At 42.8% G+C, this 18,201-nt stretch overlaps 2 protein-coding genes across 7 annotated transcripts in view; one reads left to right on the top strand and one right to left on the bottom strand.

Moving 5' to 3' along the window:
- The window catches only part of HSD17B2 (hydroxysteroid 17-beta dehydrogenase 2), a 50,260-nt gene extending 35,934 nt beyond the window's left edge, over positions 1–14,326 (bottom strand). Inside the window, exon 1 of one of the 3 annotated variants that reach the window (XM_053609569.1) lies at positions 14,205–14,326. Coding sequence is in view for 1 of the 3 variants with exons in the window: in XM_053609565.1 (XP_053465540.1) it covers positions 12,495–12,759 (265 nt within the window). In the remaining 2 variants the exon portion in view is untranslated. Of the gene's footprint in view, positions 1–1,561; positions 1,712–12,494; positions 13,016–14,204 lie in introns of those variants that run through there. The other 2 variants (XM_053609565.1, XM_053609575.1) reach the window with 2 other exon arrangements.
- Positions 14,327–14,482: 156 nt separating this feature from the next.
- Positions 14,483–18,201, top strand: part of SDR42E1 (short chain dehydrogenase/reductase family 42E, member 1) — a 37,775-nt gene continuing 34,056 nt past the window's right edge. For all 4 annotated transcript variants that reach the window (XR_008383694.1, XM_053609478.1, XM_053609470.1 and 1 more), the window contains exon 1: positions 14,483–14,947. The gene's annotated coding sequence lies outside the window, so the exon portion shown is untranslated. The remainder of the gene's footprint in view (positions 14,948–18,201) is intronic.

Here is an 18,201-nt window from a genome sequence, read left to right as displayed (position 1 = left end):
CCAGTAACTTCTTTTTTAATCCTCCTTTCCAGCTACTTCTAGTTTCTGGAACCAAAAGGATTTTCAGTTCCGTTCTTTCAAAGGGTCATCACAGCTTTTCAAACCACAGTGACAACTGAGCCAAGTACTGCAGCCCTGGTCTCTGCCAGTGGTTCCACCTCCCAGGTCCTGTCCCTAAAGCTCCTCCGAGCACCCCCTTTGCCGATCATATCTTCAACCAGCTAAAAGCAGAGCTACTTATGGGGTCCCGTGCAGCTCCACTTCTAGCAGCAGAGTGGACGAACTCCAATAGAGGACCTGCCACATGTCAGTAAAAGGACACGGTCTGAAGATGCGTTCCATTTGGCCCACAGAATGTATTTTGTAAAAATTTGAGCCATCACTTGGAATCTGGAAATTTCATCCAGAAAACCAGATCAATGGTCAGACTTGATTGATCAGGAAATGGGCAACTTCAGGCCTGCACTCCCACACAGGACCTGTCTGCTGAGACTGAGGACCCTGAGGCTGTGGCTGGGGCAAACATGTGCGACTAGGAGCATGGTCCATTGCTCCACCATGTCCACGCAGGTTTCCATCACCTGAAGCCCTCATTAACAGGACCTGCTTGAGCCTTGTAGCCTTTTGAGCTCAAGGCTGCTGACGTAGATTTTTTTCACTTACAAAAGTCATCTGGATCAAGAGTTGTTGATCTGGTTGGAGACCTATGAGAAATCAATAGGAAAAGGACTTTCTGCTCTCTTCTGTTTGAGACTTAGGCAATCCATCAGATTGCCACCCTCGTGTTGACACTACCTGTTTGTCAAAAACAGATTAAGGTATACTAAAATGATAGGTAAATAAAATAAAACTCTAGCACACTTAAGACTTCCTTGAGGCCCCTACAAGGCTCAGCTCCTAATCCAGTAAGAGAAAATACTCACCGTCCCACTTCCTTTGCCCTCATCTCTCTTAAAGAACATTAACTGTTTGGTGGCATGGCTCTGGGAAATAGCTAGATCTTTCATGACATGTTTTTAATGGAAACAAATGCATTTTCCTGAAACATAACCTTTATGAATAATTCTTCCATACTTTTGTTATTCCTGTGTTAAGATGGGCAACTGAGATCCCAAGGTTAAATACTCATCCAAGACTGTGCAGCCAGGATGTGAGAGAGCCAGCCTTCAAACCCAGTGCTCTTTTTAAAGCACTTTCTTTAAATGCTAAGATGCTTTGTCTTTGTTAGCCATAAAAAGGGCAGGGGGAATTGCACAAAGTGAGGACCAATACCAGGAGCTCTTTGCTGGCCAGCCTCCCCTCACTGGTGCCAGCTCCCTTTACAGAGGATGGATTCCCAGCATCTTCATGACAACAGCTCTTCCAGAGGGAACATGCAATAGATTTGTTCTCAGTAGTGTATGATGAAACAATTCTTAAGCCTTGCCACAGAATAAGCAGGTAATCAAGAAGCTTATCTAGGTTGTGCAAGTTATTGGATCCCCAGAACACACTTCTCCTGAAATCTGCCTACCACCTCCCCCTTCAGTTCGAAACAATTCATTACTCTGAGTTGCCTCACCTGCTGGAACTCCTTGTTCTCCCAAATGGCATCACCCAGGATGAAGGCCTTCTTTTCCACACATCTACATCCACTCAGCACCGACACCTTCCATCCTAAAGACATCTGTCTCCATTTTTGGCTTCTGTTTCCAGTTTTCTTTTTCTGAACCTTATGGCAGAAAATCAGCTCAGCTCAGCTCCGCCTGTCACCAGATTGCCACCACAATGCAATATGCATTCTCAGGCATGGCAGAAATCCCCATCACAACTGCTCATATTTTCACATTACTTCCATCAACAGTATACAAAGGACAGTGTGCCACATCTCACACCAGTTAAGAGACACGGACATGACTCTTGATAGTGACATCCCCCAAGGTGATGCTATTAGGGCTGAGGTGTGGTCAACTGAGATATCCAAATTTCAGAAATCCTCAACCCACGCAAGAGACCATTAGGAAGAGGTGAATTGAGGATCCAGGCAAGGCTGGGAAAACTTTCTATTGGGGGACTCGGCCAAGATTAGCCCTATTTCCTCTCTGGGCATCTTTGCAGAGACCCAGGGAATTTTTTAATTTAATCTCGTAGCTGCCCTCCCCAAAAGGAAAGAAAGCAGGAGGAGCCTACCCAAGAGCTGGTAACCATGGCAATAAACAAAAGTGGTACTTGGTTTTCCCCAAGGACCACTGTGAACTTCTGACACGTCTTCCTGCCTGTCTTCGCCCTCATTCATTCATTCAGGGAGCACTGTGTTAGGTCCTGGAAATATGACCCATAAAGAACAAACACTCCCTGACTTCATGGAGCTTATTGCCTAAGACTCAATCCTGAGTCCCATTATAATCTGAAAAATGTCAATGCCCAGGCCCTATGCCCAAAGAGTCTCGTTTAATTGGCTGGGAATGGGACCAATATTCATTGGTAATAGTTTCTAAATCTTTCCAGGTGATTCCAGCCAGATTTGAGAACCATTGATGTAGGATAGGAATTCTCAACTAGGGGTGATTTTGTTGCCTGGGGGATATCTGGCAAAGCCTGGAAACATTTTTGGTTGCCACCACACTGGGCATGTGATGGGGTAGGGAACAGGGAGGCTGTTCAACATTCTCCAATGCACAGAGAAGCCCCCACCCCAGAGAACCATCCAGCTCCAAATGCCAGTAGTGCCAATAGATAGATAGATGCTGAGAATCCCTGGTCTAAGAAGAAGATGGACATTAGATAAATCATTGCAATGTTGATAACTGTTGTTAACAGAAGAGGTCTAGGAATATGAGGCCATCCATAGTCCACATTTATGGAGAACTCAGATAACTCCTCAAGGGAATACTCACTGGAAAATAATATGGGCAGGAGAGAGAAGTAACCTCCAGCAGGGCAGAAACTCTACTGGGCTATCTGGTTCCCTGTTGTACCCCCCACTCCTAAATCCGTGCTGAGAACACCATAGTCACTCAGTAAATATTTGTTGAATGACAAATTGAGTTGACATTTATTAAATGAAAGTGCCAGAGTCCAGGTATCATCCCCTCTCTCATAATTCAGTGTTCTGGACTTGATCTTAGCCAAAAGACCGAGAAGCGATATAGATCAGTGTTCTGGACCTACACCAGCTCCCTGGGTTTGCTCTGTCCCTCCCACAGCACCTGCCTCTGTATTCCAAGGGTGTCCCTGAACCTACCTTTCCTTTGCTCAGTGGTTCCAGAACAACAGAGAATAAAATTCAAGTTCCTAAATGCAATATCAAAGGCTGCATGATCTGATTTTAATTCACACTTTCCAGCTTATCTCCCTCTGTCTTCCACTTGAGGTCCCCATGCCACCCATAACCGTAACCTGAATTTTCTTTGTGCTTCCTCATCCACATCTTTGATCACATTGGACCTCCTGCCTATGATGGTCCTTAACATTTTAATGTTTTAAAATTGTTTCCAACAGATAAACAGAGACTTGGGTAATGAACTCTGTACCTATCTTCCAGCTAGGAGAATTACCATTTTGTTTTATCTATTTTCTCCTTACATACTTTTTCTCTTTTTCCTGCTGTATTTTAAAGCAAATCCCATACTTAATATCACATCACTCATAAATCTGTAAATGCATTCATACAGACCACTAACAGATAATAAGGACTTTTACATATACCGAAATATTATTATAAATCTGATAAAATTAATGGCTCTTTAATATTATCTAACTCCCAGAATGCATTTAGATTTCCCTGTTTATTTTAAACTTGTCTTTTGAAAGTTAATGTGGTTAAAGATGCAAATTATGCCCACCTATCACATGTGGGTTTTATGTCTCTTAAGCCTCTTATTTTGTGAAATTCTACGGCATCCTTTCTCATGCCGTCTATTTATTCAAAAAAACTGGGGCATTTGTCCTTTAGAATATCTCACACCCTAGATTTGGCAAATTGCTTGCTTGTTTTGTTGTTTGAGTTGCTCCTTCATCTTCTATATTTCCTAAAAGTTAGAAATAGAGGCTTGGTTAGATTGGGGTTCAATTTTGCTTTTGTAAGACTTCTTCAGATGAGGTACTGGAGGACCCCTACTGCCTCACATCAGGAGACCCAAGGATGAGCCTGGGGTCCTACATTTGGTGATTTCCATTAACTATTGTGTTTGGGTTTTTATCAACCTGACCAACTATTACAAAGTTCCCCTTCAACCTTTTACGTTAATGACGGTTGAATTCATTCATTATTTCATTTGGGATTTTAAAAGATTATTAATTTTATTATTTTATCATGTCTTTTGTATTCATCAGCTAGAATCAAGCAGTCTGACCAAAAAATGTAAACTTCATTCATTAGCCTTATTAATAGTACTAAAATTCTCTTTGTTCTTGCTATTGTTTTTAACTAGCATATGTATATTGAGAATAAAGCAAAGGAAGCATTATGTTCATCTCATTAGGAACCAAGATTTCCGGCAGAAAGGAAAAGTAGCACAAGTCTAAATGTGAAGAAGTCTTTTTTTTTTTTTTTTTTTTGCAGTTTTTGGCCGGGACTGGGTTTGAACCCGCCACCTCTGGCATATGAGGCTAGCACCCTGCTCCTTTGAGTCACAGGTACCACCCAGAAGTAAAAGTCTTATAATCACACATTTGAATCGAAACTATCAATATAAACTCATGATTTTTTCTTCTCTTTTAAATTGTTTTTTTTTTTTTTTTTTTATTGTTGGGGATTCATTGAGGGTACAAAGAACCAGGTTATATTGATTGCATTTGTTAGATAAAGACCCTCTTTTACTTGTGTGCTGCCCCCAAAAGGTGTACCACACCCCATGACTCCCCCATCCCCTCCCTCCTTCCCTTTTTCTCTTTTAAATTTTCTGTAAGTTTTATTTATTTATTTATTTTTAGAGACAGGCTCTTGCTGTGTTGCCCAGGCTGAACTGCAGTGGTACGATCATAGCACTGTCACTGTTCAAGCAATCCTTCTACTTCAGCCTCCCAAGTAGCTGGGACTGTAGGTACCGCTAATTTTTTTTTTTACTGTTTTAGAGTTTGAGTGGTGAAATCCTCTCATCTCTAATCTTCCCCCAAAGTGCTGCGATTACAGCTGTCAGTCACCATGCCCAGCCTACTCTCTTCTTTCTAGAGATCATATATTCCATTTAGAAGCAATGACAATCCTGTAGCAATGAACACTCTGAAGGTCCATATTTTGGTCTCTAGTACCTTTTCCTCAAAAAGGAGCCAGGACTTTCTTGAGAAATGGTTCATTTTAACTTTTGAGTTAAGATGAGAGTGAGACATTCTGTTGTTTCAGAAAGCAAGGAAGTCATCAAAGACTACCGAGGTCAAATCAAAAGGACATAGGCACCTATTTAAAGAGTTTCCCATTAGCCACAGATAAAAGAATTTGAACATCAAAAATGGTGATGATGGGCGGCGCCTGTGGCTCAGTGAGTAGGGCGCCGGCCCCATATGCCGAGGGTGGCGGGTTCAAACCCAGCCCCGGCCAAACTGCAACCAAAAAATAGCCGGGCGTTGTGGCGGGCGCCTGTAGTCCCAGCTACTCGGGAGGCTGAGGCAGGAGAATCGCGTAAGCCCAAGAGTTAGAGGTTGCTGTGAGCCGTGTGACGCCACGGCACTCTACCGGAGGGCGGTACAGTGAGACTCTGTCTCTACAAAAAAAAAAAAAAAAATGGTGATGATTACAATGCAGTGAGACATTTTTACATCCACTTTCTAGTTGGCTTGTTTGTGTGGGTGACAATAAAGCACATAAAAAGATGTTCAGCATCACTAGCCATTAGTGAAATACAGGTCAGACTGCATTGAGACACTACTGTCCACCTGTTAGAACAAGCTCTGGGACATTCAGGTGAAGATATGTGGGAAGCAGTGGGTATGTGTTCAGCATGCAGGAGTCAAGTCTGGGCAAGACAGAGATCTGAGCATCACTGGAATACAGGTGGGATCGGAAGCCATAAATGAAAATGAGATTACTACAGGACAGTGCGGGAAGCATAAACGGAAAGAAACATGGGGAATCTAGAGGATGCTGGGATTTGGGAAGGAAGGCAGAGGAATATGAAGAAATCATTTTAAAAAGGGAGAAAAAGAACCTATAGCAAGCAGCTGACATAAGGAGGCAGAAGCTGGCGAGGGACAGAAGTGGGACAGACAGAATAGGGGGAAATCTGAGAACCACAGAAGTTAAGAAAAGGAAAAGGGGCAGCGCCTGTGACTCAAAGGAGTAGGGCGCCAGCCCCATATACCAGAGGCGGCGGGTTCAAGCCCGGCCCTGGCCAAAAAACTGAAAAAAAGAAAAGAAAAGGAAAAGGATGATAGCAAAAGAATGTAAATTTGTTTTAGAATATGCCAAGCTTAAAGTTTCAGGCTGAAATCCTGGAAATGCAGGTCAGGAGGCCATAAAAGCATGAGGTATATGAAACCACAGATTTGCTGGTCTTCACACAGAGAGCTGGTACCACAGAAAGAGGTGAGACTTTGCCACATGGTGGAGAATGTAGTAAAATAAGAGGGTTCAGGGCAGAGCCATGGAGATTACCTTGGAGGAAGGATAGGAAGAAGAACTTGGAAGAGTCAGGGGACAGAGAAACTGAAGAGAAGCACGGAAATGTGGTATCTTGGAGAGCAAAGGAAGCCATGCAAAAAAAGAAAATAAGGTTGGCAGTGGCAGAGTGAAGTCAAACTCTGGTGATTAGGAGGACACCAGTGACCTGTGGAGAGCAGTTTCGGCACCCTGATGGTGGCCAGAGGATGTGCCACATCTTAGGTAAGCAGAAGCACGCTTAGAACCAAGTCAACACGAAGTCTCGTTCAGAACAAATCAACAATCAAGTTGTTCCAGAATGATGGAGCTGCCCACAGCCCGGCCATATCACTCTGCCCTTACCATGCCCATGACCCCAGCCAAAAGAACAGCATAGATAACTACCCAAGCAAATAAGTGGGTGGGTTGAAACAATCCTATTGTGTCCAATCGATGACCACAAAAAGCTGGAGACATTCCAGTAGCATACTTCGTCCACTCATGGCTCATTCGCTCATCAACATGACACTGGGTCTTCCATGTTCAGAGACTGAGAAGGTGCCTGCCTTCAGGCAGCTTATATAATACAGTCAGGGGGCTTTTCAGTCCATCAGTACATTTCCCAGTCAAAACAGCCCAGCTACAATGCCCAATAAAGTCACCAAACTTTCACAAAATCACCTGGGTTGACCATACCTTTGCATACTTCCCTCTAGAAGGTTAAGATAAGGCTTAAACTGCAGGGTAAAGGAGCATATGTGCTTATATATAAAAGCATCTGATAGATTGGATGACGGGCTCACTATAGGGGCTCAATATAGGACTATATTGACTCCTTAATATATGTCACATTCTAGTTTGGTATTTCCAACTGCCAGTGACATGCCACTGGAATCCCCCATCACTGCTCTCAAACTCAGTCCATATGGCATCTCTCACACCATCACCTCTGCAAACGTCCTCATCCCTGTCCATGGTACCCTCCTTTCACTGTGGCCCCATAAACATCTTCTGCATCCAATCAATTGCCAAGCTCTGTATTAAGCAGAGTCGTGTGCACATAACAGATGTTTGATATTACTTTCTGACTGAGTGGACACATTTATATCCTGGTAACCTCTGGGGACTCATACAAACCATGGCCACAACACTACAAATGATGGTGGGGAAGAGCATGGCATTGGGTGGCAGATGGATTTCAGCTGGGTTCAGTTCAATCTCCGTTATTTAGTAGCTCAGTGACTTTGGACACGTAATTTCCTGTTTACAAAATGTATGAAGCTCAGAGCACAGAGCTGTTATTCCTTAGTCTACTTTCAGTGTTTATCCACTTACTCTAATGTTAAATCCAAAGGATTCTCATTCCGGGTATGTTTTTTTGTTTTTTTGTTTTTTTTAATGGATTTAAAAATCCAGAGGACCCCAAACACCTAGATGATAACAATGCTATTCAACTTTAGAACCTTAATCCTCACTGCCAGCCCTGTCTCTGGTGAGCCCAGACTGAGGGAAGGTCTGCAGGATTCAAGTTCAAGCCCGTCTGACTTCCAAGGTTTTCCCATTCTATGGTGCTTGAGATGTCACTGTTATTGTGCTGGTCAGTCTGCTTCTTCATTTATTTTACATCTGGGGTGGGGGATGGGGAGAGCAGAGAAGAAAAGGGGGGGTTAGGGGTCACAGGGGGCGGTTCTCCTTTTGGGGATGGAACAGTATTATAAGAGAGTCATTATCTAACACAAGCAATCAATGTAACCTGGTTCTTTGTGCCCTCAATGAATCCAACAATAAAAAATATAATAAAAATAAAAAATAAATAAAATTCAAAAAGAATCAAAAGTCTTAAGTACCTTCAGGCACCTTGAAGACAAATATGTGTCCAAACATTCTATCTCACTTACTTCTTTTTACTGTAATTATATTGTCTCCCAGGCAAAAGACCTTTGAAATAAAGTAAAGGTCATATTTTGAACTCTTTGTAATTGTCCTTCGCCTTGGTTCACAATTAAATAGAAAGTAAAATGAACCTCACCTAGTTAATGTTATTTCTGTTTTAGTGTTTTAGTAATATGATGACTTTAGAGAAATTTAAAATCCAGAGGGAAAAAAACATCTAATTACCCTAATCCAACCGCTGACAAATTCTTTCCACCTGTTGTTATGACTTTTCACCCAGCCCATTTGACTTGAGCCCAGGCTTGTTCAGACGTTGGGATATCCTGTGTGTTTTCCTTTGGTGGGGGAACACTATTATAAAAGCAGTTTTCCTTGTTGTAACACGATCCTTATGACTGTCGTTTTAATGGTTGCACATTGTTACACCAACAGGATGAGCTTTAAATTATCACCATTCTAGTTGCTTTGATATTTCACTATTCTAAATACTACAATTGTGCTGAATGTGTCACGTTGTGTTGCTTTTACTCCTTTTCCACACTTCAGATTATATCTTTATGAGAAAAAAAAAATTGTTTTTTGAGACAGAGTCTCACTGTGTCACCATGTCACCCCTGGTAGAGCGCTGTGGTGTCACAGCTCACAGCAACCTCAAACTCCTTGGGCTTAAGTGATTCTCCTGCCTCAACCTCCCAGGTAGCTGGGACTACAGGTGCCCACCACAACACCTAGCTATTTTTTCGTTGTTTTTGCAGTTGTCATTGTTGTTTTAGCTGGCCCGGGCCTGGTTTGAACCCACCAACCTGGGTGTATGTGCCCGGCGCCCCATCCAATGAGCTACAGCTGTCACCCTCTTTACGAGAAATTTACAAGACTTTGAATGATCAGGTGAAAGAATAGTATTTATGACTTTTGATGTATACCACCACATTTCTCTCCCTGCTCTGCTCCCACCACAATGCACACAATTTATAACGTAAGCCAACTTGAAACAGAGGTGTTCACAAACTCAAAGTGGGTTCTCATTTTTTTCAACAAATTCTGGTCTAACTAAATGAATTCATTTAAAATTTTTCCATTTAGTCCAAAAGTCCTGAAACCTTCCCTAGAATGATATTGAGCCTATGGCATGATAAATAATCTGAAAGTGACATTTCAGTTCCTTTTAAATATATATAATGGTCTTCTTATTCTGGCCTAAGTATCTCATTTAGGGATTAGTCATCAAGCTCGAGTTGCCTAATTGATTCAGTTATTTCTCTTGGCTCTAAACACATTTCTACAGTTCATATGGGATTACCAAGCTGGGTGTGTATTCCTGTGAGCATAAATGCAGGCCTGCATCTTGAAAAGCAAAGTATAAAAAGTGTTGACAATATAAACAAGAAAGAGTTTACTTTCTCTTTCTACGACACCCTGAAGTTTGCCTGACTTTATCCTAAGATTTAATATTCTCATTTATTAGTCTGAGAGGTCTGCTCCTTGAATTTGATTTCCCAAAACTATGTGGACTTCCAGGAGATCTCACCGCTGTCAACAATGGTATTGATTTTTGTTTTAATATGCTGAAGTATTCCATCTTTCTTCACACAAAAAGTACAAAATATAAATTTGACGTGGAGTTGTTCCAACCTTCATGGGTGCTTGCTACTGTACATAGAATAGAACAATTGAGACTTAACAGCATTCATCTAGGCCAGAAGTCATCTGCAACTTCTAGTGAAAAGGTGGAAAACCCATCTCACAAAGACATGACTCCGGGTGATACCACACATTCATGCAGATAAACATCCCATCGAGATCGACTACATTTTCTACCTTTAAACTTTTCTTAAATTCATTTTAAGAAGCTTGTTTTTCCATGGCACTTTGAAACAACAAGCACCAACTTGCATTTTATTACAAGAAAGAATTTTACATCTCAGGATGTTGTACAAGTCTTATCTCTCTCAAAAATTATTTACTAAAGCTATTGTGTGATTTGGGGGAGGTTATTTCAATTTTTTTTCTTTTTTATTAAATCATAGCTGTGTACATTAATGCAGTCATGGGATACAATGTGCTGGTTTTATATACAATTTGAAATATTTTCATCGAACTGGTTAACATAGCCTTCATGGCATTTTCTTAGTTATTGTGTTCAGACATTTATATTCTGCATTTAGTAAGTTTCACCTGTACCCTTCTAAGATGCACCGTAGGTGTGGTCCCACCAATTGCCCTCCCTTCATCCATCCTCCTCCCTCCCCTCCCCTCTCTTGCCTCTTTCCCCATATTCTTGTGCTGTAATGTGGCTTTTCAAAGATGAAAGCTATGTTCTCCATTCCTAAGGAACTCATGACTACTGAAATGTTTCTTTTCCCACCCAGACAAAACTATACATGCAAAATGTGTATATAACTACTCAAGGCATGGTTATGGGGAAGTGAGATTCAGTGGGGTCTATAATTACAATAATTTACCAGAGATGGTATTAATTGAGTAGGTTTACATACATATATCTAACTGAATAATCCCCAAAGACGAGGACTAGCAAGGACTCTGCCTTTATTCTGTCTTACTCTACATTTTTGTTAATAATTTAGACAATGACATTGAAATATGATTGCAATTTTAACAATGACACAAAACCATGATGCGTAAAATAAAGCCCGAAGATAAACTTTGGCAGTTTTTACTTGGCGAAAACCAATAAAACACAACTTATCAATGTCAAATGCAAAATCCTAAATTTATTCTATAATAATAAAATAAATGTGGGCCAGTTGATGCGGCTCACACCTGTAATCCTAGCACTCTGAGAGGCTGAGGTGGGAGCTCAGGTGTTCGAGACAAGCCTGAGCAAGTGCAAGACCCTATCTTTACTGATAAAAACAGCTGTGTGTCGTGGCAGGTGTCTGTGGTCACAGCTTCTTGGGAGGCTGAAGCAGATGGATTGCTTGAACACAGGAGGTTGAGGTTGCTCTGAGTTATTCTGAAACCATGGAACTCTAACCTGGGCAATAGAGTGAGACTCCGTCTCAAAATATAAATAAATAAATAAATTTTAATTGCAGAATTAAAAATTAAAAAAAAGAGAAAGAAACAATTTTGTTATTGGGTTAAAGTAAAAGGCAAAAATATAAAAATTCACGTTAAGAGTCCATTTCTCTGTAAATTGTGAAAGCTCCTGATTTCCCTTCTTGCCACAGCCCATGATTGCCTTCACCCCCGTGGGTGACCCAGGGTTGGGTCATGATCTCCCAACAAAGGATCTGCACTTGATATCCTTATCATGACAGGGCTTTCTGGGTTAGGATACCTCTGGATAGTCCTAAGGAGAGCCCTATCCAAGCTCAAACTTCATAACTAAACAAACCAGTTTTGCAACACAAAGAAATTTAATTTGGGCTCACATCTGCATGAGGCAAAACAATACCCACAAAACAAAGGGAAAACCTGGCAGCTGGACTTTGGACACACTGCCAACTTGATTCAATTAAAAAACACTAAAGGGCTAATAACAAACTTGACATGAGGTTCTTGACCACAGCCAGGCAAACCTCAAAGTCTCCAGCTCAGGTGAGTGAGTCCTTTCAAGCTTTCAAAACTGGCAAAGACTAAGTAGAGAACCCAGCTCCTCAGCTTTCTTGCACACCTGGGGAAGAGGAGTCCAGGTCAAGAAACTGGGCAAACACTCATCTCAGAACAAAATTCCATTTAAGCCTAAAAGACTCTAGGAGGTGTCTCAGGGTGGGCATAGGGGACCACAACAAAACTGAAGCAACACTGCAGGGCTCACTTATTAATATTCATTCTCAGGAAATTAGCAAAATCATTGCCTGGGCGCATGTTATCCTCCCCTTCCCTCACACCACCAGCCCTGTGGAGCCAGCACACCTGAAGAAAGCGAATCAAAGGAATGTAGTGAAAACCACTTGGGGAGATGCTTTCATTTGCCCCATGCCAAGTATTTTCTGTTTAAGCCAGTTCTGACAAAGTCTCCATAAGCTGGAGTCAGTTTCAGATTGAGCCTTCCCTGAAAACAGCAGCAGCATCCGCTTACCTGTCACCAGGACTGCCTTTTGATCCACAGGTAACAATTCTTGGCCAGATGAGTAAGTATACACAAAAAAACATGACAAGGAGAAAAGGACCAAGCCCCAGAAGAGGGACAGACTGAGCCAGCAAGCCCCTCCCCAGAGGCTCACGAGGCAGATGGCCAACTGCACAAGTCCTGGGCATTTGTTGTATTTGCAAAGAGCTATCCCCCCCAGCACAGCGAGGACAGCCAGGAAGATGCAGGTTGTCTCAGAGCAAAAAGGGTTCATTCTCACAACTTGCTGCACCTTCAAGCGCTCAGGGTAAGCAAGTCCGGTGGCCAACGCTGGCTGGAGGCAGCCTGAGCTATAAGAACGGAGAGGCGAGAAGGGAGGGGAGAAAGCTGCCCCAGAACCCTCCAACTGAGCATGGATTAAGAAAAGTCATACAGGCTTATATTCCCAGGGGGGGTAGTTTAAACCCACGTGCACATCAACATAAATACCAGGGCAGTTCCTCCTTGATGGCTCCCCTCCCGCCTGCTGCATGCAGAACACTCACACCTATTCACAAACACACACCTTCCTTTTTTTTTTTTTTTTTAAGGGCAGTCCACCGCTGGAGAGGTGACTAATTGGATAATAATTGACAGAATTCAAACTGAACAGAGAAAAACAAAACCTCTAGCTCACAGGAAAGAACCATCTGACGTGGGAGAGAGAGAGAGTAAATCCAGGCAATCAGTGAAGTTTGGAAGACAGATTCTGGAAGGGAAAAACATCACTCCTCTGGTCCATATGCTCAGGACTGCTGGAACTCCCAGCTGGAGCAGGCTGAAGGGGTGGATGGAGAGAAAATATGGGACTAGAGGAAGGTATTTCTTGGCAGATGAGAAGTGCCAGAAGGAGAGATAATAACAATGATTATATAACTAATAATGGCCAATATCTATTGGTGCTTATTTATGGCAGAGGCTGTGTTCCACTACATATTCCGTTCACCCTCTTTATGGAGAGCCTATTCTATGTCAGTCTCTGTTCACAGGGATGCAGCAATCAACAAGCTCATTCTCTTTGAGTACAATATCCTTAAGAAGTTCATTCTATTATTACAGTAATTTAACAGGTGAGGGAACTGGGGCACAGAGAGGTTAAGAAATTTGCCCAGGATCCCACAACAGCAGAATTAAGCAGCCTCATCTCAGAGTGTGTTGTGCAGCTGCCTGCCTTAGGCAAACAATTTAAAACAATCATTACATTATGTGCTGGCCCTTTCTTGCTTTCCCCTCATTTGAATCTTAGGAAAATTTTTGAGGTGGATGTTAACATACTTGGTTTACAGAGAGGAAACTGATCTGAGAGAGAATAGGTCTCTCTGGTCATAGATCCAGCTTCATAGCCATGACCAACTGACTCGAAAGCAGGTACTCCATAGGGGCAGCCCCCTATAGGGCCCTGGAAGCCCTGCAGACCCCCAAGGGGGAGTTGTAGAACATGGGTTTCTGGCCTGCCCTGTGTGGGCCAGGTGCCCAGCTGGGAGGGATGCAGAATTCCGAGAAAGCCTGGGTGGTGGCATAGCTGAAGACAATCAACATTCTCACTTTGAAGTTGGATTCCCATCAAATGCAAACTTAGCTCCACCACATAGGTTCAGAGTAGTCTCGGTTAAGTAACTTCCGCCTTCACCGCCCTAGACTTCTGCCGCTTTGGTTGTAAAATAGTAATATGCGTCCTACCTGGAATGCTGGAAAAAGCCTCATAAATGCAGACAATTCATGTTTCTTCAACAGGAGAATAAAGAACAAGAGAAAGTGCCTAGAGAAATACAGATTTGTCTCAAAATATGTGCTGAAGGTGGCTGAGGGCAGGAGGTGGGGAGGCAGGACGTGGGGAGGACTCCAGCCTGGAGCCGCCTTGCGGGAAGTGGATGGAGCTTGGGACAGGGAGTCAGGAAGGCTGGCTCTGACCTCTGATGGGCATGGCGAGTCACTGCCCTTGGCCAGCAGAGCACCTGATACAGGGAGATGGTGCCAGCTCTAGGCCAAAAAGCTTAGGGGTGAGGATCTGGAATTTTCTTCCGCTTAGCCCTGAACTCTTCCTCTGTCCCTAGTCCCCACACCCTCCCATCAGCCACGTCCATCCAAGGACAGGACACCTGTCACAAGCCTTGTGACCTCAGCAGCCAGGAAGATCCCATCTGTTACCTCTGGTCGATAAACAGCTTCCCAGGTAGGGATGCAGGACAAGCTATGGCTGGGGCTGTGGCACTTTGTCAGTGGGTCTCACACCTGGGCTGGCCAAACACACCTGTGTGAGTTTCCTGACAGGCGCCTGCCACGCGAGGTGAAGTGACTCTTCTCCTGGAGGCAGTCCATGTGGCTCCCCAGTTAGAAGCCCTGCCCTGGGGTTTAGTCCTGGGGCTCCCAGGGAGAAGGCAAACTCTGGTGACAAGCCACCTTCGTGCAATATAGAAGTCCAGGTAAGGGTGCTTCCAGGCTCAGGTTCCTCATGAGGAGGGAGGTGCAGGGTTAAGAACATGAGCTTAACGTCACATAAACTTTACACAGGGTTAGAATCCAGCCCTGCCGCTTACTAGCTGTGGGGCTCTGAGCACGTGACCTATCCTTCCTGGGCCTCTATTTTCTCCTCTTAGTAGAATAAGGGTGGGAGAGTCCTGCTACATGGGATTGTTTAAAAAATGAATGACATAATTCTTGCATTGTGGCTGGCACTGATGGGCATTCTTAGATGGTAGCCACTTTCCCCATTGCTGGGAACACTCACTGCCTCTCAGCCCTCTCCCTCTGGGCAGGGAGAAAGATCCTGGTCAGCCTCCTGCCACTCATTTATTTCTTCATTCATTTCCTCACATGGCTTCTTCCCCTTATCATCCTTCAGACATCTGCTTTAATGTCCCACCAGCCAACCTGAGGATTTTAAATCACCTCATTCCTTCCCTTCATTACACTGAGCTCAACTCACAATCATGTATTTAATTTGTTCATTTTAAGAAATATTCCTGTCTCCCCTGCTAGACTGGGAACTTCATGAGGGCATGTACCCTGTCTGTTTGTTGATGTTGTTTTTTCTTCATTGTTCACAAGATGCCTGGCCCTGTGCCTGGCACACTACACGTATATAATTAATATTTGTTGAATAAGAGGGAGCATGAGTTTATTGCGAGCCTTTAGGGGACTGGCTCTGCACCAGACCTGGGGGAATTCAGCAGTGAATAATATGGACCCAGTGCCTGACCTTGCAGAGGTGATGACCCAGTACTTCTGATGGGGATGGCCCCGGGAGCAGGGACTAGTGCGGGTGCATGGTGGTGGAAAGGAAGGCTTTTTACCAAGTGGGGAGCACATGGAGTTATAGAATCTGTGGGTGAGACCAAGCCCCAAACCCTTCTGATCTCTGAATGTCCTCATCCCTTTGCCTGCGGACCTCAGGGTCAGTCCATCTGAGAGCTGCTCTGAGTGAGGACTTCCTCCATCCTGTTGAACTCAGTTGTGCCTTTTTATTTGTTCCCATCTTTTTGTCCTAAAGCTATTCTTGAGGCTGCCCTTGCCTGGCCAGTGTCCCATTTCTGGCAAGCTTGCCCTGAGTTTTCCAAGGGAAAGGAGCCAGTTGGATCACCTCATTCCTGCTTGAAAGTGCCTTCAGAAAACAAGATTATCTTACCCAAAGCAGAGGAATCCCCAACCTGTTTTTTTAAAAATTGCCCAAAATCCTCAATTGTATACTTTCTTAAAATTGGTGGCTCTTTGAGTTTAGAAGGGAATTTGAAGAAAGGACTCCCCATGTGAAATGGGGATTCCCTATAATTTCTCCACCAAGCGATGCCAATTCCTTGACCATTCCTGGCCAAGGGGTGCCTTTGGGAACAGGCACCACACTGCCTCTGAAGGTTGACTCCCCAGAGCAGGCTGGCTTGGGGTATTGGCAAGTTCTCCAGGCTGACCTTCATCTCAGCATTCGTCTTCCTTTTTCTCACTTGGCGCCATACAGAGAAGGTTTAGATCTATTTTTTTTTTTTTCCAGAGGGTTGAAAGATATTTTCCCCTTATTTACAGTAGAATGTGTTTTATCTGTTGCTAAGTATCTGAACAGCCACATTTTTAGAAGCTCAAGCATTTTTAAAATCATGTTGTTGCAGTAACTGAAGAATATTTTGTTATGGTGAGAATAGTACGGTGATGGTGTGCTTCACCAAGCAGAGAACAACACAGTGTTCAAGATAGGGACAGGATGGCACAAGTTTATATAAGAGATAATTTCAGGTACATCGGGGTGATTTTGCCTATAACACAAGTTTTATTATGCTTTTTGAGCAGTTGGGTGATAATTAATGTTTTTTAAGTGTTCAATTTTAATAAGCGTATATAGACTTTTATAGACATGAGACTAGGACTCAGGGCTGAGACTGAATACAGGGGCATGCAGATCGCCCACAAATGTTAAAGAAAACAACCGGTTTCAACCAGCTTGTCAACTATTTCTTGTCACCTTACGTGAACTTTGGCTAATTATAATACCATTTACATTGTGATTTTAATAACTAAGGAAGTATTAGAATTTGAAGCCAACTCCTTAGCCTTGAATATTTCTCCCCTCAATTAGTAAGACCAGTGGTTCTCAACCTGTGGGTTGCAATGCCTTTTTAACAATGAAAATACATTGCGGCATTAGGAAGGCTGAGAACCACTGAGTAAAATGAATAGATAGATGATAGCTGAATAGATAGAACCACTTCCTCTGGTGCAACTGCCTTTTTGAGTCTTGCCACCCCTTTTCTTCTCTTCAAAGAGTGTACTTTTGCCTTCAAGCTTTCAATGAAACCATCTGCTTGCTTGACTGACGTAGTGCTTTGTAAATCGTTTTTGCAGTTATCGACAAGTACTTGGAAAACCCTCTACTTGGAGGCTGTTAACATTTTATGTGGGTATATATATGTATAAATATGTATGCGTGTGTGTATATATATGTATATGTGTGTATATATCTGTGTATATATACAAAAAAATCCCCTTGATCAAGAAAAAGAACATTGTCAGTGATGCCAGAAACTCCATTCATGCTACCTCCAACCACCACCCATTCTGTCTTCCTCAAAAGTAACCACTCTCCTGAATATTAACACTATGATTTCTTTAGTTTTGTCTTTTATTAACTTTACAGAAATGAAATTATATAATACTCAGATTTGATATTCAACACTGTGTAGATTTAGCGCTGTCTGTGTAGTTGATTAATTTTCACTGCAACAAGCAGAGGTCTGCAAACTCGAGCCAGTAGGGAAAATCTGACCTATTGCACGTTTTGTAAATGAAGTTTTACTGGAACACAGCTATGTTCATTCATTGACTTATTTTCTGTGGTTGATTTTCTGCTACAGTGGTAAAGTTGAGTAAAGAGACCATCTATCCTGCGAAGCCTAAAACATTTACTATCTCATTCTTTTTTTTTTTTTTTTTTTTTTTTTCAGTTTTTTGGCCAGGGCTGGGTTTGAACCCACCCCCTTCGGTATATGGGGCCAGCACCCTACTCCTTGAGCCACAGGCACCACCCAACATTTACTGTCTCATTCTTTACATAACAACTTCGCTAACCTCTGCTGTAGAGCATTCCATTGTATAAATGCCAGTATCTATTTCTCCTTTATATTAATGGAAAATTGAGCTTTTTTTTGCAGTTTCTGGCCAGGGCTGGGTTTGAACCCACCACCTCTAGCAT

Source organism: Nycticebus coucang, chromosome 2, assembly GCF_027406575.1.
Source record: "Nycticebus coucang isolate mNycCou1 chromosome 2, mNycCou1.pri, whole genome shotgun sequence".
In the NCBI taxonomy this organism is placed as follows: Eukaryota; Metazoa; Chordata; class Mammalia; order Primates; family Lorisidae; genus Nycticebus; species Nycticebus coucang.
This window is presented reverse-complemented; position numbering and strand designations above follow the sequence as displayed.